Source organism: Labrus bergylta, chromosome 14 (genome assembly GCF_963930695.1).
Source record: "Labrus bergylta chromosome 14, fLabBer1.1, whole genome shotgun sequence".
NCBI lineage: Eukaryota > Metazoa > Chordata > Actinopteri > Labriformes > Labridae > Labrus > Labrus bergylta.
In genome coordinates this window covers 20,954,518-20,977,374 of record NC_089208.1, presented here as the reverse complement: position 1 = coordinate 20,977,374, position 22,857 = coordinate 20,954,518, and the positions used below count along the sequence as shown (strand labels likewise).

Here is a 22,857-nt window from a genome sequence, read left to right as displayed (position 1 = left end):
CGCCGACACACACATTATTCACATGCACGCCGACTCAGCTCAACACTGTCTAACTGCTGTATAACAAAAGCCTGCTGCAGCACGTGTGGATCCGCTCAGCCACTTTAGAGAGGTGAGATGAAAGGTGCAAAGAAAAAGGTGTTAATGTTTGACACCCTTTTCTTGTTTCTCCCAGCCTTTTTCATGTCAGTCGGGATGCATATCAATACATGTTGTGTTTTTGGGTTTCTGTCCCAGGACAGGACGTGACCCAGTTAGAGAGGAAGCTTCATACTGGACAGAAACCAGAGATGCTACCAGAGAGGATCAACACTGCTGCTGTGAGTGAGGATTTAGTGCAGGTCTAAAGATATGTGACCTCTGAATGGTTTGGCTTAAGTTTACCTGGTCGTCAGAGGTTCACCAGACACAATCATAACATCAATCATTCCCGGTGTTTTCACCGATCACACCCAGAGTTCACACGTCGGTCAGAAGACTTTTCTTCTTAAGCTGGGAACAGATTTACAACAACACTGACAACTTTATTGATTTCTTTGCTTTGTTTTTAACAGAACATGTCTTCCCTTTTATGGGCAAAACACCCTTTAAGTGTTTAGAATGCATGTGAGTGTTGGACCTAGAGCTGCAGTAACTAATGGATCAATTAACAAAAAAGAAAACTGCTTTTTTTTTTAAGAATTATCTGTCAGTTTTCAAACAAATATAAAACATTTGCTTGTACTTGTTTCTTAAATATGAGGATTTCTTTTGGTTCATTTTTCATTTATTATAGATACAAGCGAGGAGTCTTTTGGTTTAGCTTTGATTTCATGTCTTTTGTAAAGCACACAAACTGCTTATACTTGATTCTTTTGATGCATTTTGATACCACATGTTTTAGAATGGACACAATCTGTGTTATTTTAATGACTGATGGTATCAGAAAGAACCCAAACTGTAGAGTTCAATCACATTTAAACATAAAGACGTGTTACTGAAGGGTTGCCAGGGTTGTCGTTCAAACCCTTAGAAATGATTCAACACTGGGTGTCTAGGACTTCTATTTTTGTTGAAATGGTATTTAAACAGTTGTTGATATTGTTTGATTTTTACATATATGGTATTGACGCATGCACTGTTACAGTCTGACACCTTTTTATATATAGTTCTACTTTTTATTATGTTTTATGTTTTACTACAGTATGTTTCTTTTAAAGTTATGCTTACATGTTTTATTGAATGACCATGCACAACACTCATTGCATTTCATTTCCCAACTGATATAAAGGGAATGAAAATCTTGAATTTTAAATCAGGAGGAGGCTTTTGGTTTGGAAGATCTGACGACACCACTTGAGGCCTCTGGAAACTGTTAAATATTTATTTTTAGGCTTTTTGTGCCTTTATTATAGAGACAGGACAGTGGATAGAGTCGGAAATCAGGGGGGAGAGAGAGAGAGAGAGAGAGTGGGGAATGACATGCAGGAAAGGAGCCACAGGTTGGGTTTGAACCCGGGCCACCTGCTTGGAGGACCACAGCCTCCTACTTTTCTTTACATTTTATAGGTAGCTAAGTATTCAGAAGATAAAATTAACTGGAGAATGTGATGGCCTAATGGTTATGTTATGCCTATAGTCCTCGTCGCAGCAGATGTGGGTTCGAATCCTTTGCTGCATGTCATCTCCCACTCTTTCCTGTCTCTCTTCAGCTGTCCTGTCCAATCGAGGCAAAAAGGCCCACAAAATAAAAGTGAAAAAGAATCATCAGCTGCAGTGCTTAACACAACAGAAGTAAAGGTTTAACAAAAAAGCTTTTCTGTGGTGTTGGAACACCAATCAAATGTTTACTTAAACAGGTTGAGGCGCCCAAAGGTGCATCTATGATTCATCGGCATTCCCTTTTCATTTAATAGCAGTAAAGAGGACGCTGCATTATTCAAGTCACATAAGTTCAAAGAGAATATTTACTTAACGGCAACGCTTAAAACAAAAACAAAAAAAAGTCTAGAGCCTGGTATGAAATGAGAGGTTAAGGTTAAGAGGGAGTGAGACATTGGCTCGGTTCTGTGGCGTTTTCTATCACCGCCTACGAGTAATGAGACTTGACCTGCAGAGTTAACGGCTCAACAGCTCTTGTGCGTCTTGGACTCAAACTGCATTTTCCTTCAGACTAAAACAAATATCACAGAGCTGCCAAAGGCCAAAGATAGTCCCACAGAGACTATGAGAAACAGACATTATCCACCGAGTGGTGACATCTATCATTCTTCTGTAGTGTTATTACAGGACGTGTGCTGTTGGACTTCAAGAGGAATCGAGTCATATTGGAAAGAAGAAGTGACAGCAGAAGAGTCCGCTTCGTCTTCTGTTTAAATTGTTAATCACTCACAATTCAATTCCATGCAGACACATTAAAGAAGTGCAGGCTTTAACCCACCATTCCCAGCATTATCTCTCATACTGGGTGACTGATTAAATTGCAGTTCTTTACAGCATATTTCAGCTCCTTTAAGAGTATTGATCTGCCACTGAGTGAATTCACCTCCTGCTATGTCCAATTATAGGCAGCCCTTTGTGGAGCCCTGCTTCAAAAACAGCCCCGACACTGTGCAAGAAGTGGAAGAAGTGGAAGAAGTGAAAGGCTGCTTCAGAACGTTGTTTCAGGCTACACCAGCTCCCTGGTGGCGTCCTGATACGGAGGAGGAATGAATTAAAAAAGAAGAAGGTAATCAGATTATTGTATGTTGGGAGGCTGTACTGCAATATTATAGATCCCTGCATTTACAAAAGTCCTTTATTCAAGAACACAGGAAGTCAAAGAGATACAATACTCGAGACACGAGACAAAGCAGATTCTTTTTTTAACCTCAGGGTAGCCAATCTCATTCACCATTTTCACTGAAAACTGGAAACTAATATCTTTACTCCACAACTAAGGACAAAACTTAACATTTATCTTCCTTGGCAGGTAGCTTTCAGACTATTTTGTGAAAGCCATATTTGATACAGAAAAGCAACCAATCAGCGTTGAGAAACAGAGAAGGTCGGGTTGTAGTTAAAGCTACTGTGGAATTATCATTTTTTTGTCCATTTTAGCGCTCCCTGCAGACAAAGCAGTCTGACTTTATGTTACTGATCTCATTCTCTACATGCTTAGCCGCAAGCAACATCAACAGTTTTCACAAATGCACACCTGGAAATTTCAAGAGAATTTCAGGAGGACTGAAACCATCCTGATCTGGTTGTTCACACATGCACCTCACAGCAGTAGAATATCCCTATCAGACTGTGGGTGGGGGGGGTGGGGGGGTTTGTAGGTCGCATAGAAGGAACAAATTAGTATCTGTCTGTTTCATAACCAGCTAATAACGCCCAGAGTTGTTGATGTATTATTAAAATACATTAAAGTACGTGCTGATGAGAATCACTCCTAAAAACATCTAATACTGAGGTGAATTCTTCCACAAAATAATCGGTTTAATTTGTATTTTGGGAGACCTTGAATCTCCAAAATTGAAAGGCAGACGCCTCGTGTTCTGCACAGCTCATTTTCAACACTTTTGGTCTTTTAAAAAAGACACCTTTTGTGTTGACGGTCTTTACAGGCCTGCTTTTGGTGAAAAGGTTTTTTTTCTATTTCCACGCTTGTTGAACGCTCGTTACAAGTGCAGAAAAGAAAAGAAAATGAGAGACACATACAACTCAAAAGTCGAGCTCAACTACTTAGAAAAGATGTGTGCATTATAAAACAATGCTCTGCTCATTGATTTATCATCAGGGTGTCGTGCTAGATAACATCAGAGCGAGACGTCTCGATCCTGTGATTCGGAGCTGGCAAAGGGAAGGCAACTCATTTCATTGCTTGACTGCAAACAGATAAATGTCACACATTGTCAGTCTGGTAACAGAAACATTTTTTAAAAATCCACTTGGGAGGAAAAGGACACATTACTAAGAGAGAAAGCTGTCAATACATCTGCGTTACTAATCATGAGTCAAATTCCGGCCTGAGAACTTCATACAGACACTTCCCTGCTGGCTACCTGGGAGCGATCACACATCCTCCTCCATCTGCAGTCAGAGCTGCCCTCCACAAACCAACTAGCCCTCAAGTTGTTATCTCCTTTATAGAAGGCTCGGAGGCAGCTGATCATCTGCGAGAGCCAAGCCGAGCTATGTGTCATCAAAAGCAGAAGGAGGGAAAAAAAAGCACCATGGGAAAGTTGAGGCTATGTACTTGTTTTCAAACACTTTCTCAATCCTTTAAGAGGATCTCGAGGCCTGAGGTGAGGGTCAGTCACACACACCGGAGCTCCTGCAGGGAGGAACTGCAGAAAATCTGGGATGATCTCCCTTAGCTGCAGGAGACTCTGCCACCCCCCCTGTGTTAGTCGCCTTCAAATAATTAGAGCAGATACCTTACCAATTTAGGACAGATTTATTAGCAGCATGTTTGTGCCTTTTTGTCAAGAATAGAAAAGACTTGGATCTCTTCCAGTGTGTGCTTTCCCCTACAGGGCTGGAGTGATATATTCATCTTAAGACATGCAGCTGCAAATAAAACTCCAGTAGTTAGAGAGGGAAAAGCACATAAATGTGAACTTTATAAAGTAATATATGACAGGTGACCTATCTTATTTCAAATCTGGCTCCATTAAAAAACCCACAAAGCTCCATCTACTGCTGCAAAGCATCTAACGAACTCTCCATGAGCCCTAAAAATGTCTACTGCTGCACTTAAAACAGAGTTGTTATCAAAGCCTTGACTGAAGCAGAATCTACAATTCGTTTTTGGGGGGTAGAGGAAAAAAGAAAAGCTCTCACAGAAGAGAACTCACACACACACACACACACACACACACACACACACACACACACACATACACACACACTCACACTCACAGAGCTTTCAGTGACTAATCTGCTGTGGGAGGTGGACAGCTTGAAGCCAACAGTGCAGACTCTAGCTAAATAAACCATCTAAGGATTGACACATCTAAGTAGAGATACAAGAAAACAGACTCTGTGCGAGAAGTTTCTCTTTTATTCTGACACATCATGCTTTTCCATATTCAAACAACAACAGACACGCTGAGAGCTAATTCTATTCATCAGCCTGCGCTTCGCTCCTGCCAGCCTGCAGACCGGGTGTTTGTGTGGCGGTGACCGACATATCTAGAATAAAGATAGACTCGTCTTTCATTGTGAGTCTATTTGTTTGATTATTTCAGAACAAAGAGCATCATCCCCCCCCCCCCCCCACGGAGAGACACATTACGTTTTCAGCAAGGGGTGAATTCAGTCGTTTTCCAAATGCTTCAGTTTCAAACCCACACTTTTGTCTCATGTCACAAAAATGGACCATGTTCGACGATACCCTTCTTCATAATTGGACAGGGTTGAGTGCAGATAGCGACCAGTTATTGCAGGAGAAATGATGATATAAGAGAATATGAGGGAAAGGGCATTTTGTGTGCAGCACTCGGGGAAAAAAAAAAAAAGAGACTCTGAGCTGCAAGAAAAAGGTGTTCAGTGCTTCTTTAACTGAACTGACCCACTCCTTTTTGGAGCATGACTCCCCTCTTAAAGCTCTTAGCTGTGTGCAAGCAGTAGGAGGGCAGCTAGCGCACAGGAATGTCTCTGTTATTCCTTACATAGCAGAGCCCACATGGTTCATGAGGTATATGAAAAGCAGGCCCCGGGAGATGTGTTGAAGCTGTGTGCGAGGCGAGCGCCAAGTTGGTAGAAAAATGTGCACGACTTCTCTGGGTTGTCGTCGAGAAAAAGAAAAGAAAAAAAAAAAAACCAAGTGAATTGCATTTTAACTAAAAACTCGCATATCAAGCACAAGATGTAGGTCAACCAGCCCGTGACGCAGGGAGGAATATATCCCAGACTCAAATCGAATCAAGTCTACTGATGGTGCATGCTTCAAGCAGAGAAATTTTTCATCAAGGTTGCTTTTTTTAATCAATTCTTGCTCATCCAGCCTCAGACGCCTCAGCAGCCGCCTCGTGTTTCCTGCTCCTCCTTCAAGATTTCGCTCTATTTTCGAGTGTAACAACAAAAGCGTGGCAAGGCGTGAGATGACAATAGCGTGTAGAAATGCTTCACCAAAGTTTTGATTTGATAAGCGTCAAAAAGACAGCGTGGGATAAGGGGCAAGATGGACCTGAGATAAACAACTCCTTCCCTGTTGTTGTCTCCTAATTGAAGGCCTTTTAATCCCCTTGTTATAATCACATATTCAGCCCAGCACATATCTGGCCCCAGGTGTGTATGATTACAGAATGCAAATAGGCAATACACCTACTTTGCTCATTATGCAGTGTGCAGACGTGCACATGCTTGCACCTTCCCTGCCCTCCCTGCACCCGCTCTTTTTCCATTTCGTCGACTCACGCCGGTCTCCCCGTCTCTCCTTGACTCACTTCAAAGAGAACCCCATCCCCTCCCCCCTCGCCCCCCCACCTCCCCTCACCCCTCTAAAAGTGCCATTCTCCTTGGTGCTTATGGCTGATAGGCTGTGGCCTCATTCCCTCTCTGCTGCAGCCTGTCCCCATTGTGTCCCACTCTCACGGAGAGAGAGGAGCGTGTGGGTGGAGGACAGACCGGCTCTCCAAAGTGAATGCCTGACATGGATGTATGGGCTGGCACTGTATCCTCTCACCGAGCAAAACTATCATCCACCTGCAATTCCTCTGCTGCCATATGCATCCTCCCCTGAGAAAGAGAGAGAGAGAGAGAGAGACAGGCTGAGAGTACTTGTGGCACTCAGATGCCTGTTTAACTCTTGAGGAAGCTAATCATCGGATTGAGGTGCTGAGGATGATGGGCTACAGGCTTTCAGAGAGGAGGGGGAGGTTGCTTTAAATGCAAATCCCTTTCTTATAAAAATCGGTTCCGTTTAAAAGGATTTCTGGGAAACGATCCACATTTCCACGGCAGGGGAGACAGTCAGCAAGAGAAAAACAGCAGAGCAGCAGTCAAACATCAAGGAGACAGAGGACGTGGAAAGAGTAGCAAAAGAAAAGGCTACATGACTGTAAAAGGGGGGATTGAGGCTCAAGGAAGGCCTCTCAGATAAAAACATCCTTTCTGCGTCGGAGACACTTAGCGAGTTTCAGTTCAGATTCAGAAGTATTATGCTGTTCAGCAGGCTGGTTATGCCGGGGCGGAGTCAGGAGGTGAAAGAATAAACAGACGACAGACTGTGTATAAAAAGAGAAAAATGGCCCCCCCGCCCCCCCCCCCTTTTTTTTCTTGAACCTCCTATGAGGGTTGATGTCAGTCTTGTCATCAACATATAAGCAGTCCCTCAGAAAATTACATAAATAATAGCCCAGAATGTTCCATTTAATTCCAAATGATGGAGCTTGTTACATTTCCGTGTAGCAGAGTGGATGTAAATAGCTGTCGAGTGTAGCAGTCATTGTTTATGCATGATGCAGATGTGCACTGGATTTAGAGCTGCAAAGGTTCTTAGATTAATTGATTATACTGTAGGTGATAATCCACCAAACTTCAGAAGAACGTTTTTTAAAACAAAAACAGTCAAATGTTTGCATTCAAGCTTCTTAGGGGTGTTTGCACAATTAGGCGCGCTTGTTTCGCACCGTGCCCAAGGAAAGATCGTTACCCCCCTCCCCCCGCTGCTCTGCACCATATAGTGGTCCCGGACTTTGGGGTCAAGTGTACTCAGATCTAGGCCCGGGTACCATAACTTAAACCCATCCTACATGTTACATTTTGGCTGGCTTACTATACAAAAGATAAAGCAACAATATGTAACCCTTCCACTTTAAAAAAGTAGTTTCAAAGTCAATCTAACAGTACAACAATTTCTACAGGGGGTATAACGTCTCTCCCATTGCCACAGATCGACCCAGCTGCCTGCTTACAACACTACGTGAGTTTGGTCGCGGTTCACACTCAAGAAGTTATGTTTCCAGTTTGCACACATTATATATTCATAAATCCTTTTTCACGCCAAAAGTTGTAAAACGGGCTGTAGACTCTAGCAGAGTCATATATGCAAAATCTGGTAATATTACTGTACCTTGTCAGTCGACATGGGTGTTTGGTTTCTCACAGCTTCACCCCTCTGCTTGTCAAATGCAACACATTAGCTAATAACCGCACAGTGTGTTTTCAACAGAGCAGTTGCACTCAGACACCTTTGGTTGGCACCAAAGTGCACCAAACCGAATTCCTACATGACGTCACTTTAACTGAATATATTTGGGTGGTATTTAAATGCAGACATCCAAGGAAGTGATCCTGGTCTCCTGCTAACACTGGTCCTCATTTTGCACCATTTTCACAGAACAAAAAAAACGACGCAATTAATCTTGAAAATAATCCACAGATTAATCTGCAAATAAAATAATCATAAGCTGCAGCTGTAATTAACTTCACGCGCTGCTCCCATCCTACCAATACCAATCAACAGCACTGCACATCACACATTTTCAGAGACAATGTGCTTCGGGGAAAATTCGAACACGTTTTTCAACCCACTCACATTAGAGTGAGACGATATATTAGCATTTTGTTCGTTTTTTTACTATGAAAAATGTGATATTGTGTGTAATTGAAAATCATTTATAATCATGTATCTCTAATGGAGACGTGATTTTTTAAATATTTCATCTCATTATTTCCACTTGGCCCCTGGCCCATCTACCTGTCGCCGTGTAAGCTCATTGTTCAGAACTGAGGCTGCACGTGAGTCATTTCAAACAAACAGAGAGTCGCCTCTTCTGTGCAGGGCCGCTCTGGTTTGGGAGAGTGCAGTATGGAACAAGCCACTGTGTGTAAAGTTTGCAAGAGACAGGATGACACTTCAACCCTCTTTCCATCAGCCAAAGCTAAAAAAAAAAAAAAAGTGCTGTCAATGTGTTTTACCCCTAACAACATGATGGGCTCCAAGTACACAAAGCCCACAGCTGCACTCTGTTGGTGCACACTATGTAAAAAGATGATTTGTAAATAGGAGGAGGTTACAGCTACAGTGACATACCTTATTAGAGGAAAATATACTCCCTATTGCCAGCAAATATAAAGTAGGATTTATAACCCTGTAAAAACATAAACAGAAGAATAAGCCTTCAAGGCAACCATTAACCATTTTGCAAAAGAAACACTCTTCACTTAACATTCAGTTTCAGAGTCACAGCTGTTTTAAATCAATAAATGCATAAAGCAAGATCATCACCATACGGTTCAACAAGTACATTTCTATACATGGAACTAAAAGCATGTGACTTGTTACTCTAACAAGGCTAACAAAGAGACAAACTTCATGATTATCCATGAATCAGTCATAAATGCCATCAATTTCCATCATGTGCAACACTGAATGTGAATTCACAGCCTGGGAAACCAATATTACGCCGTCAGTGATCAATATGAATGCACAAAGACCCGATGGTGGCTGAGTTTAGTTACAGCACATCTAGGAAAAAAGCCGTTTGAAAAGGGCCAAGAACATTCTTCTGCCCACCAGAAATACACTTAACAGTCAGTTTGCACCCCTGACATTAATGATCCCAACATGCTACTTTCTTACATACTGTGTGGCTAAAGAAGAGTGTCAGAGAAGCACTGATTGAAAACATGACACTACACCAGAAACTAATATTTCCAACTCACAACTCTCTCAGTGTTCATGTCACTTTTTGAGCTGGTTGTTGTTTTAAGCTATGACATTTAACTTGAGTAAGAATTTACCCAGCAGCTCTGTAAGCAGCCCAAAGCTCTGCGGAATAAGAACCCATACTTTATAAAACATGAAGGTAGTCTCGGTGAAATCATAAATTGTTCAAAGTAGCGAAAATGATTGTGATAAGCGTTTCTGTCATATGTTCAAGTCCTCTTCATTTGTATGGAAACTTGATCCACAAACCTGTTACACCTCAGATGCTCACGCAGGTGATTCAGCAGAGCAAGCTCTCACAAACGCCTTCGAGCCATGGAAATGAGATGGAACAGAGCAGAGTATGTCATCCAGCTGGGTGGAAAAAGGGTCCTGCGAGTCGAGATGAGTGCCGACAAGTTTGAATCACAACAACTGTGGAGCAGAGCAGGCATATAGGACAGCCGTGCTTTTGTCACTGGCTGCATCCTGCCATTGGTAAGGGAGAGAGAAACAGTATGTGCGAGGAATAATGAGGGGCAGAGAGAGAACCAAGATGTGTACTTCATAGGTTGAGTCTGTGTGTGGGAGAATGAGGAACATTTATAAATATCTAAAATACTTTAAAATCATGGTAGGGGAACATTAGTGAGAATTATTAATACTGCATATGAAGCTTGTGCCTTTTTTTAGGGCCTTGGTTATACCAGTGTGTGCTTTACATATTACAGCAAGGCAGGGCTTAGAAGGGTGTTAGTTTTTTTCCTCTGTGTGTGTGTGTGTGACCAGAGTGCATCCTCGATGCTAATTTCCACCAAAGCTGGCTATTAATTTCCAGCCAAAGTAATTATCTGATCAAAAGCTCAGTGTTTTAATCTTCTTGGAGACAGAAGGAAGAGATATCCATGTGCTGAAACGAGCGAGTGGAGAGCGTAAGTGAGTCGTTTATCCTTTAGTTGGAAAAGGAGGAGAGATTTGGCAGCCGTGAGCCTCATCTACCCTCCCATCAGTTCATTACAGAACTCCCTGCTAGGTGGAGAACAAGGGGGAGGATGATCCGGAGTGCGCTGGCAGACGAGCGGGCCATTACCCAAGACACGGAAACCAGACATCTTGTTCACACTTGGCGAGACACACATGTTCTGGAGTCAGTCAACAAGGCGCCGCGACCCCTCAGCTTCTGTCTGCGTGTCCGTCCTCCACCCAGCCAGTGCTGCACCTGTTTGGATCCAGCTTCTTGAAAACATCAGCAGGGTGGAAAACGGAGCCAAATTGTTTGACATCACTCTTGGTTTTACTAAAAAAAAAAAAAAGGAACGCGTTTGATGAGTCTGCCACTGAAAAAAAAAAACCTGCCTGGTATCGCTACCCACGCATACATCTGAGGTTAAACATCTCTTATGTCCGTGAGGAGGAGACTACAGCCCGACTGAGACATCTGTTGACAGATATAATCAGGCTGCTATTGGCCTTTAACAGGTATATCCGTGAAGCATTTATAATTTCAGGCCGGCCTGATATTAAACTTTTTTTGCAGGTACATATAATTCAGAATCCAAAGGGCAATCTGAATCCTTTTTCAACAATACTCTCAGCACTTTCTGCAGAACCTTCAGCCCTGCAGAACCTTCAGCCCTGCATCACAGCCGAGCAGACACTGCGATGGACTGGCGATGAATAATAGGGATAAATCAGCTTCTGATACGCCTATCTGTGCAAATTCCAGGTCTATTTTTATTCACGCTCAACAAATAACAATATTGGCAGCCAAATTAGTATCTCTGAATTATTCCCTTGTAAAACTGGTACCAACAACCCAGTTCTCAGAAAGGTTGGCACGCTGTGAAATATGTACAGGTAATGTCGGAATATAATTTAAATCAGGCATATATGTTCCTAAAGACAATGAAATGTATCAGGTTCAAAATTGTGCCATTTTAATTAAACATAAATGTGTTAAATATCAATGTTTAGCAAATCATCACGTTCTGTTTTGGAAACAGGGTTGTATATCGTTTCAAATCCACATATTGGTTGGGGTCTAAAAGAGTCTAAAGAACAAAAGCTTAAGAGTTGAGTCAGAAGTCCCCGGCTGAGGAAGAAGCTTCAATTCTCTAATGGCCTGAGCCCCGGCTGCCAGAAAACTCTGTGTCTTCGTCTGTGTGTGTGTGTGTGTATGTGGGAAAATCCCAAACTTCACTCTTGAAATACAAAGTCAACAATGTTTCCCCCCCACAAGAATCCAGACTCCGAGTAGTGGTAGTAATTTGACATCTTTTTTTTGAAGGGTTTGAATGCACAAGCGGTAGATCCAAGCTACAAAAAAAAAAAACACCCCCAAAGAAACGCGAGGGTTGTATTACATACTGAGCTCTACATCCACAGTGTGTTTGTAGAGTCTATAGTAGAGGCCATACTGTAAGCGACTAAGCGCCAAGAAAAGGGCATTGATACCAACGGATATGGCGTCCAGCCTGGAACCAGAAGCGGTTGACAGATTCATGTTCCTGCCACAGAATATGTGAAGTCATGCATGTTCATGGTGTTCCCGTTTACAGGAACTATTGATTGGCATGAACAGAGGTGAGGAAAAGTTTCATTGTTGAGGTGGTCAAATAATTTATTTTCTTTGTCATTTCTCTGAGAATTACCCAGAAAAATGTATGTTTTGTCTTATGTTAATGTATATATAGTGTCCATTGTTCTTATTTTTGATGCTACTGTCAAAGGGAAAATGACATCAACCCACCATTATATCAGCATAAGCAGCTGTGTATAAGCATACAGACCAGCAAAAGCAGGATGGAGAGTAAAGAGGACTCTTCACAGGAACACCAGCATGAAGCATACACAGCACTAATGCACTTTTTAAAAATCATGTGGTGCAACAGCTCTTTAAGAAACCCAGTTGTGATCCTTTGATCCGCAGAATATACACAGCCTTATTATTTCCAAAGACATTTTCTAATGAAGCCTGAAACCAGACGTAGGCCTAGTTGACAGATTTTTGAGAAATATTCCAAAAAGTAGTCTCAGCAGCATTCTCTGCAAACTCAAATCAGTTTCGGGGCTCACTCTACCACACTGAAAACTTCCCCATTAATGTCACAAAAAAAAGAGACAGAGACGGCGGCAGCAGTGGAGAAATAAATAAACACCCAGCATGCTTTGATTCAGATCTGTCAATGTCGCTCAGCCTTCCACCCCTGCATTAAGCAAATTACCCAGACACTGGCCCCGTTGTTATGCTGATGATGTCGAGCTGTACTTGCCTGTAAAAAAACAGACAATTTGAAACATCATCTTCTTAAACGTTTTGACAGCTAATTTCAAGGCTCTCATAATTTGTGCCTCCAGGGTTCACAAAGCTGATGCAGGACAAAATGCCCATTAATGTCCCGTCCGCTGTCAGGAACTGATATAAATTATTAAGATCAAGACAACATGCTGGATGCAGTGTTTTTATTCTCTCAAAGCTAAGATTCCTCATGCAAATATCCTTGTCAAACCACAGAAATCAGAGCGGCCTTGTATTAACCTCAAAGCCCCTCTTGTTTTATTGATTTTGAGGTGAGCTGGTTAAAGGTCCCTAGGGTGCAGCCTGGCAACCTCTAGATGGCTTCATGTAGTGAAAACAAACAGTGAGTCTCAAAAATTGCCTTCCTTAAGACATCAGGAGAGTAAAAACCAACCATGTGTTATTTCTAAGGCAAAAAATAAAAAAATGTTAAAACAGCTTAAGCTGCAAGGGGAAGAGGGAAAAAATGTCATCATGAACATGTATGTTTTAATCACCATTTTAAAATAATGCTATACATACAGCAGAACTAAAGTTCATAAATATTTGGGTATTATATTTCGACAAATGTTGCTACATTTCGTTATTCTTCACTTCATAGTACAGCGCGCACATTTTAATTACCCTGTGCTTTAATGCACTTCCCTTCAGTAAGGAGAACAGGATGTAGTCCTAATCAGACATTTCACTCAGCCATGTAACCCCAGAAAACAAGTCCAGACAGCAAATTTTTTTTTTGTTTTGAAGGAAAGCTCCAGGACTCACCTTCCTCTGCAGAAGCCACGAAGAGCCACTCCAGGAAGATGCACGCCAGCAGGACAATGCTCCAGTGTGACAGCTCCATAATGTTTTTGAGCGGAAAGAAAGATGTCGAAAAAGTAAACCGACTTTTGCGGATTGCCTTGAAATTTAAGAAAAATATTTAAAAAATCAAATTGGCACTGGCGGCTCGGCTGTGCACTCCCCTGACCGCAAACCAGTCCGCATTTAAAGTGGACTCCCAGTTCAGAGAGGCTCACACACCGTGGTCATATCACTGCAGTAGAAAAACACACTTTAGCTAAGTGCGGTTATCAGTCGATTTGGATTCTAAAAGCAAGTCCACAGGGCGGAAACAGCTCCTTAAATAGCCAGGTTTTTTTTTATTTCTAAAACGACTCACTGGAAAGTTCTTCCTAATTGTCTAACTTTGTTTGTGGTGAAAGTCTGGCCATAAAAAAAAAAAAAAAACATTCAGAAGCAAAACCTCAGTGCTGCAGCTTTTTTTTTTCTTCCTCCAGCATCAGTCCTCTTGTCAGCAGCATGGGAGCGACATGGTTGAAACTTGTTGTGTCCTCGGCGTTAATACGCTCTTTGTGCTTCACACGACTTGCCCAAAAACGATCCCCTTCAAGCGCGATGGACGAGCAGGCTGAGACCAGAGCACCTCACTGCATGTCCGATAGTGGCACAGATAAATCTCATCAACAGCAAGTCGGATCATGCCCTCTTCCACATCTTCTGCTAATGTTCTGGGAAAACAATCCACTCAAAGTATGTTGTTGTTGTCTCCCCCCCCCACCACCCTTTGAAACCTGCAGACAAATCTGGCTGCCGGAGGGGGAAAAAAAGCGAGAGAGGTTCTGAGGGATGTAAAACGCGACACGTCTAGTCTGGCCTGAATTCACAGATAAAAATATTGAATAAAAAAAACTGAGAAAGACTCTCTGCTTTCTTCTCTTGTTGAAGCGGCAGACTTTTTCCCGTACAGTGGATATTAAAAGTTGTGCGCTTAAGTGGCTCGCAGGGCTGACTAACAGTGAGCTGGTCACCTAGGACTTCATCACCGCATCAAACCCCGGATCGACTGGCAAACAGCAAGCTCCGCCCACTCCCGTTTCCATAACAGCAAGAGCCAAAAGCGCGTGGTGGGATACAGAAGTCCCGGAGAACGCCTTCAAAATAAAAATAAACACATTAAATAGCGAAATATTTGAGAAGAACTTTTATACTCAAACTCATCCACTGACCCCTTTTTTATTTTATAGACTACAAACTCAGACTTAGTTTACAGGCCTGAAAGTGACTTCTTCTACAATGATTTGAAAAGATATAAACTTTCTTAATCCTCTAGGACAAATAAGCAGATGTGTCATAATTCAGTGTGCGTAACACGGACGTAGGCTAAATTACAAAAACAGAAATGTAACAAAAACGACTGGAATAGATTTTACAGCATGAGCATGACTATACAAAAAGTTGTTTTTCAAAAAAAAAGAGGAGAGCGGCACTTCCGATACTGAAGAGTGAAGTCAATCGGAAGTGCAGAAATGCAGTTCCCTGAGTGTCCACTTGAGGCCGGGTCCAATATCCAAGGAATCCAATAAGAGCCCATAATACAATGCAGAAATTAACACGTTTATTGCCTGTTACAAAAAACATTTTTAGTCTCTATAGCTCATTTATTAATGATGAAAACTCATCTGTTTTTATTAGACTTAGACTTTCTTTATTGTCATTCAAACTTGTACTTTACAGTGCAGATAAGAATGAAATTTCATTGTATTTGGCTCGTTGTAGTGCAGGATAAAAACAGCAGCAAGTATTTACATAGAAAAATAAGGTGCAGATATAAGTAGATATAAAAAGAAAAGCTATGTATAAAATTACTATACAGATAAATATATTGCACGTTTGTGATGTATGTTATGTTGTATTTTACAGTCCAGTGAGGTAGTCCTGTGTGGGGGTTTGAGGGATTATTTTTTTGTGTTCAAAAGTCTTATGGCCTGTGGGAAGAAGCTGTTACAGAACCTGGAAGTTCTGCTTCGGGGGCTGCGGAACCTCTTTCCAGAGTCCAGTAGCAAAAACAGTCCTTGGTGGGGGTGGGAGGTGTCTCTACTGATTTTTATTATTATATATCAAGACTACAGTTATGCATTATTAGGCATATTGAGGGGTTTGGCTGATTTGACTAACAGGTGGGCATGTTTGAGCTTTTTTCACCAGGTTAGGCTTCACTGCATCTTAACCCTATTATGGACCTTAGTATGTCGGCTTTGTTCTAGCAATTTTCACCATTTGGAATATTCTAGTTAGATAACGAGCTAGATGAGCTAAACGGGCATGTATCATCAACCAACATAAGCATTTTTATATAGTACTATAGTATACACACATGAGTACTTGTTCACTCTTAAATAAATACACCTTAAACAGACATTTACCAACAATTTTATGCCACACATCGCTGCTGGGGCAGTACATGCTGTCTTCACCATATTCTTTAAAGCACAGGTAACCAATCAGCAGTATGTCACTGTGTGTTAAAGAGCAGAAGGAGAAATGCAAATTAAAATGCTAAACATGATTCTGAAAATTTGTACATATCGACTTTCAAAAACATCAAACAGGTATTTCTACGTTTAGGTATACTCCAAGAATCAGCTGCAAGCATAGCTTTGGTTTCACTAAACTTATCCAGCCTTATGGCTTTATCTAACCAAATAAAAGCTTCAGCTGGTCTCTCACCCAAATTTATTTATCTTGTTTCTGTCCAGAAGAAGCATGACTAATTGAAACGTGCATGGGTAGAAAAATTAATTGTTTTATTTTGAAAACAAATTCACATAACTTCCGGTTTAAGTCTGGCTTTCTCTGACTATCTTGACTCGGAAACAACAATTAAGACCGTCCTATCTACAAGTACTGGCATGCTGTTTCAGTAACTGTCCTCTTGCAGAAAGCCGCAGGTGAAGCAGGTGGTACAATCAGCCTTCAATGTCCTAAACTTGGCTCAGTGCAAGAACAGTTTGCAGGGATAGCAAGCATGTTGAATACCCAATTTATGCTGGCCAAACAGACTGAATAAAGACTCAAGATAGGTGGATACATATTTTGTCAAACATGTGATTTAAATAAACAATGTTCAGTACACTGTAATATTCATTTGTCAGGACACAGCAGTTATTTTACTGAGGAAGTGCACATTTAACACGAAAAGCAAGATAAGCAGAACAATCTTCAGTATGTTTGTGCCCCCCCATCCATTACTCAGAGGAGTTGTACAGGCGTCAGTCCAGTGGGACTACTGAAGGATACAGGCGTTCAAGGAAACCTCAGCAGGGCTGATAACTTGTGGCACTGGGAATTTGCGCTGGAACAGCAGCTCTGTGGTTTCCAGTTGAGGTCAAGGAAGCTGAAGTGTGCAAAATGCAAATAGACCGACTTAGTATGTCACCTGTCTCAGTGTGCAACCCTGCTGCCTTATTGCTTTAGGCAGATAACACTATTTTAATGCTAGTACTGCTTTATTAGCAGTATTAGAGCTATCATGCATTTGTGCATTGGCCACTTTTTAAACTTGTGTGTTATGACATCACTCTAAAGTGGATCTTTTTCTGCAACCAACTATCTCAACACAGCATAATTTAATGAGACCCATAACATTACCGATTCATTACATCAGTGTTGCAGCACAGCCCATTTCCTTATTTAATTAATGAGTGTTTTCCTCAAGGGGAGCTGGATAGATTCACTTTTTGAAGAAGATCTGGGAGCGACAGCGGCATAAACAAGGGAAAATGCTAATTTTGAGTCTAAATGACGAAATGTAAATAGGACATTAGCAATTCACTGTAGCTAATAAGGGCAGACCTATGTTTAATTTTTGGCAAGGCGAGGCCAGTGTTTGCTGTTTTCTGGGCTCAACATAATAACTCGTGTTGTTGACTCGTTGTTGGAAACTCTTAAGTTACTTAAAAGTGGCCATCACACTAGTGTCAATAATGCTGTATATCCTAAAATAATGGGAAAAGGAATCAGAAAATGTAAATATCAGACCATCATTAGATATGCACATGGCAAAAGACCATTGGTTTCATAGCACTGCTGCTGCTGCTGCTTTACTAAACATCAACAGCTTACTGTAAAAAAGTAACTCTTGAAATTGTCCTATTAGTAAAACAAAAAGGTTCAGATGAACAGCAGATATTTTTTGTTTTGTTTTATTTAAAACATGTCTGCTCATCTCTTGTTTTCATGCTGTATATGTCTGCTCAACTGCACTACAACAAGATTGTTCTGCTACAAACTTTAATAAGTTAAAACAGTAGGACATTTCTAGAATTTATCCTGACGCCATAACAATATTTGTTGCTCCCTTTTGTCAGAAACATCTTTTATTTTATGTTCTGTTCCTTTGTTCGTTTGTTGTCAGTGTGTTATGTAAGTGGTAAGATACTCAAAAAAGCAAGCATAAAGACGATGCTTAGGGGGTATTCAACTCACTAAAGCTGTCACGTTTACTGTATGCAGCAGCAAATGCATGAAATTCTTCCTCATAAGCTTTAATCAGACTCAACCGCTGAAGAGCTGCAGATAAAAATACTGAAATGATGAGACGAAGAAATGTCCCTGAGGTTCCATTTCTCTTCTTCACACCAAGTCTATGATTTGTAGAACCTCCTGAGTGTAAGGCAGAGGAGCTTTGGGATCACAGTGACCTCCCAATGGGAGGAAAAAAAGTTATTTGTCAGATAAGGTCCTTTTTTTCCCCAGACAATGTGTAAACCTGAATGTCCTCCCAGTTTTACTGACACAGGCACACATTTGGGTGAATTCGTTTGAATGGTTTTAAAAGGTCCTTTCCTCTGGCACCCACATAAGTTGGATATTTATGGTTTCACAAGAAATGTCTTAATAACTTAGGCACGGAAACAAACACATCTGCAAGCTCAGGATTTGGTGTGTCTGAACCCTCTTCCTATCAGACAAAATATCCATTCCATCTGATCCGACAATGTTTGCGTCCTGAATCTTCTACTGCAGCCGTATTAATCTGACTGAGTGGAATTTCATGTTGTGTATCAATAATCAATAATAAGTGTTGACTACTAAATCATGTCACACGGGAGACTGTGTAGTATATTGAACGTATTCTACAAATGATTTGGGTGTGGGGGCTGGCTATCTCACCTGGCAGAGTTATGCTACAAAACCAAAACAGTTTTTTTATCATTTGGTAATTGCCCAAAATCTGTTTTAATGCACTACAAATGGCACATTCATGATGAATGACACATTAACAGCCTCAGCTGTACATTTGTGTTGTGCTATTTAGCAAATGTTACTGTGTTTTCTCGCTAAGCTGCGATAGTGATATAGGATGGCTAAACATCAGAATATTTGGATTGTCATAATGAACATAAGCATGCAGCTCGAAGCGGCTCAGTGACTGAGTGCAGCTCCAGAGTGAAAGCTGTAGACTCCTCAGGCATACACTTACTTTGAGCAGTTTCTGGATTCAGTGTCCTGCTTGAGGGCACTTTCTCATGTGGACAGGATGAACCAGGGATTAAACCACCAATGTCGAGGACTCTTGGCCCAACCCCCCTCTACCTGAGCTATAGCCACCCCTGGTCACATCAGGTTTTTTTTTTTTGGTGGGGGGGGGCCCAGAGCAACTTTAAATTATCTGAGAGGCACAAGGCATCCAAGAGCTACACAGACAAAAGCACTTAAGATTGCTTTACTTGCACACCAGAGAGATGCATGTTAACACGTAATGTGCAAGTTGTTTTGTTTGTTTTTTTTATCAAAATGAAAGAGCTTGTTTCTTCCTTGTAGAAAACTGGATGTTTCATTTCTCCCATCTGTGCATAAGTGACAGAGCAGAAGAAGAAATGCAAATTCTAAAGCATCCATTTCTTCCGAAGTCCATATTTTCTTATCTCTCATTGAAAGCAGCATAGCTTAGCATAGCTGAGCAGTGCAGTTTCAGCTATTTTGCACATCATTTCACACGTCACCTGATTGAAGCCAATGAATTTTAAAATTCGAATACTGGCATATTCCCAGAGTGTATGCTATGATCCTTATTTAGGGATCATATATCATCATTGCAATGACAAAATGAAAGGGAACTTTTGGCCTAGGTGACATTATAAGCCGTCATGTGTTAAGCTGTGCCCTTGCAGATGCAGCTTTTAAGTAACACCAAAGGGCTGTATATTTAAAATGACTGTCTTCCCTTGGTTCGTTAAACCCCCACTTTGAACAACCAAAAACCCTTGTCATTTGTCGTTTTTGATTAATTTCAAGCTTCTTAAACATAAACCGCAGAAGGTAACATGCCTTTGAAGCCAACATGCCATGCTGCTATTTGCAGAATAGGCACAGGGTTGACAATTTTCTTGAGAGGGGAATATTCCACAACACTTCAATCATTCACTTTCATTTTATTTCAGAAAGAAATATCTTCTGAGGCAGGTGTGGCGCAGTGTAAAGGAGCCTTAAGAGTCAGAAAGAGGCAGAAGAACCAATAAGGTTTAATCCAACATCAGTCAGAAAGCTCTGGCACAAAACCATGGGAGTCTGTATTATCTTGGGTTTTAAACTTACTGAGGTTCAAACCCGGTAAAGCAGCATCTTAACAGGAAAATCCTGCACCACACCCTGCTGCACACCAATGTGGGATGAATTATCTGATCTTTATGCAGCCGGTCTGATATACGGATAAAGAGCAGTGAAGCATCAGAGGTGACGTCATTCGGATTAACTAACACAGCAAGCGATGTAAACAATCTGAACTCAAGTTGTCCTACACAAACAGTTTGATGGTTGCCAGCTGGGACCACATGGATGGTGAGTGGGGGAAAAAAAAAAGAAGGGACAGAGAATTTGTGAGCAGAAGACGCAGCAGGCTGAAATTAATAATAAAATATGAACATGGAAAGGGATTTGTGTTTGATCCACTACTCCAGGCTGTAGCTGTCGTGTTGTAATGAAGATAACAAATGATGCTGACAACCTACTGTGTGTCGCCAAAGTGTGCAATAGACTGATTGAAATAGCTTAGTGAAGCCAATGTGATACTGTCCCTCAGTTATTGAAACTCCTAGAAATCATTCGGACCTAAAAGGATTACCTCGTCCAAAGAATTAAATATGTGCTGAATACAAGTGAACCAATCTAAAAGCGCACACAAAGGAAAAAGCATAAAGCAACCTTCTGTTTTGTAACACAACTCTGATGAACACCTGAGACCACAGTGCAGTTTTTCCCCAAATATCTTTTGTTTGTAGAGAGAAGAATTCAGTGCAGAAGTGGGCACACAATGCAGTTAGAATTTAAAACATCCACCCTACAGCCTTACAAGAGGAGAATGTATTTTGAGAAGACTACAAGAGCTCTAAGCAGACATGGATTCATAGGTTCCCTTTTCTTTAGTCCATTTCCTGTGATAAAAGTGATTCCTGCTTGTTATCTCAAGTTCTCAAGTTGTTTAGTTACCTTGTTACCTTGACATCATTTAGTGGTCTTCTTGTGATAACAAGTTATTTCAGTTGTTTTCCCGAAATCTCAACTTATTTTTCTTGTTATCGTGGGATAACAAAGCCGGTTTTCCCATTATAACGGATTGATTTATCTCATTATGTCGTTGATAACAAGCTTGTCTTCTTGTGGTAACAAGATAATTATCTGGTGATCTAGAAATCAACACAATAGGCAAGTCAATGTGATAGACCAGTCTGCAACATGCCATGCTGTCATTGACCACACTAACGAGGAAAAGTTGGCCTTGTTTGTTTTGTGCTTTTGCAACTCTGAGGATAAGGTAACAAATAAGTTGAGATCTCAGAAAAATAGATGGAACTGACTTATTATCATGGTAAGTGGATTAAATAAAATGTATGGATGCATGTCCAGTAAGGGCTTTCCTGGAATTCTGCTGCTCTTAATGTGATAATCTTGAACTTGTGGGGTACACTGCAAGCCTCACTAAAAGTAAAGGTTCATGGATGACCTTACAATCATTTGACATTATTCACAAGATGTCAACATTACACTGTTTTCAGTCTCAGGGTGGTTTACTGGAATGATTTTGTAGTGTTGTACTCCTGTGATCCAGTGTGTAGGTGGTGTAAACATAGGTTATCTGAGAAATCAAAGTCATTTCATTGCTTCTACATTAGAGGTTTGGTTTCTGAAGAGGCATTTTGAAGCTGCCCAATACATTCTGGTGGTCACCAGAATGGAAATGCTATCTCCTGGAGCCAGCCTCAAGTGGACACTCAAGAAACTGCAGTTTTTTCACACTTCAGTATTAGTTCATTTTTAAACAACAGAACTTGTCAATAGTTGCATCTTCATCAACAGCTGAAAGCGCAATAAAGAGCGAATATCTTGTTTTATTTTCATCTGGACATCTAACTTATTTTAAGGTAAAACATCATATTTGATAACCCATTACCATCAGAAAATACAGCAAATATTAGCATTCGGCCTAGTCCTAGCTAGTTGGCTAAAGACACTGAATGCTAACATAACTTGATATGTATATAAAAAGTGTGATACAATGTTATAATCATAGAATGGGAGAATTGAACAACAATTTTACAATGCACTGCACCACAGCATTTATAGCTAATGCTAATTTCCAATGCCTGTCCCTGAAAAGCCCTTCAATATAAAATACACAACATATTGACTATTATTTATTTGTAGCAAGGAGAAATGTTAGCTAGGTGGTGGTTTAATGCTAACCTTATGTTTAAAGCTGCTAGTCTAGGATACGATAAGAAATGCATTAATTTTTAGCTAATTGTAATATTAGCTGAGAAATCGGTTAGATGCTAACATTAGCTGTTTTCTGACAATTGCTAATGACTTATCAAATATGCTGTTTTACTAAGAAATATGGCAATTTGTCCGTACACATTTTCACTTTTCTTTTTTTATCCTAAACACTGATCTTCTCGAGGTCATTAATGATCATATGATTTTAGAATATCTAAATCAATACCACTGTAAACATGGAAACCAGTAGTACAAATGATTTCGACATAATTCTCCCCACAAAAAGTGTGACTTCAAAAGAAAATGGCCAACATATAAACATGCTGCACATTGGCTTTACCGGTTTGAGCATGTGGTTTTGAGGTCACGTTTAACGCCTTGA

The 22,857-nt window shown here is 40.8% G+C and overlaps 1 protein-coding gene across 1 annotated transcript in view; it reads right to left on the bottom strand.

The window, feature by feature from the left end:
* Positions 1 to 14,751, bottom strand: part of ephb4a (eph receptor B4a) — a 43,375-nt gene extending 28,624 nt beyond the window's left edge. The window contains exon 1 of the mRNA XM_065963273.1: positions 13,683 to 14,751. Coding sequence (XP_065819345.1) covers positions 13,683 to 13,761 — 79 coding nt within the window. The 5' untranslated portion in view covers positions 13,762 to 14,751. The remainder of the gene's footprint in view (positions 1 to 13,682) is intronic.
* Positions 14,752 to 22,857: the final 8,106 nt, after the last annotated feature.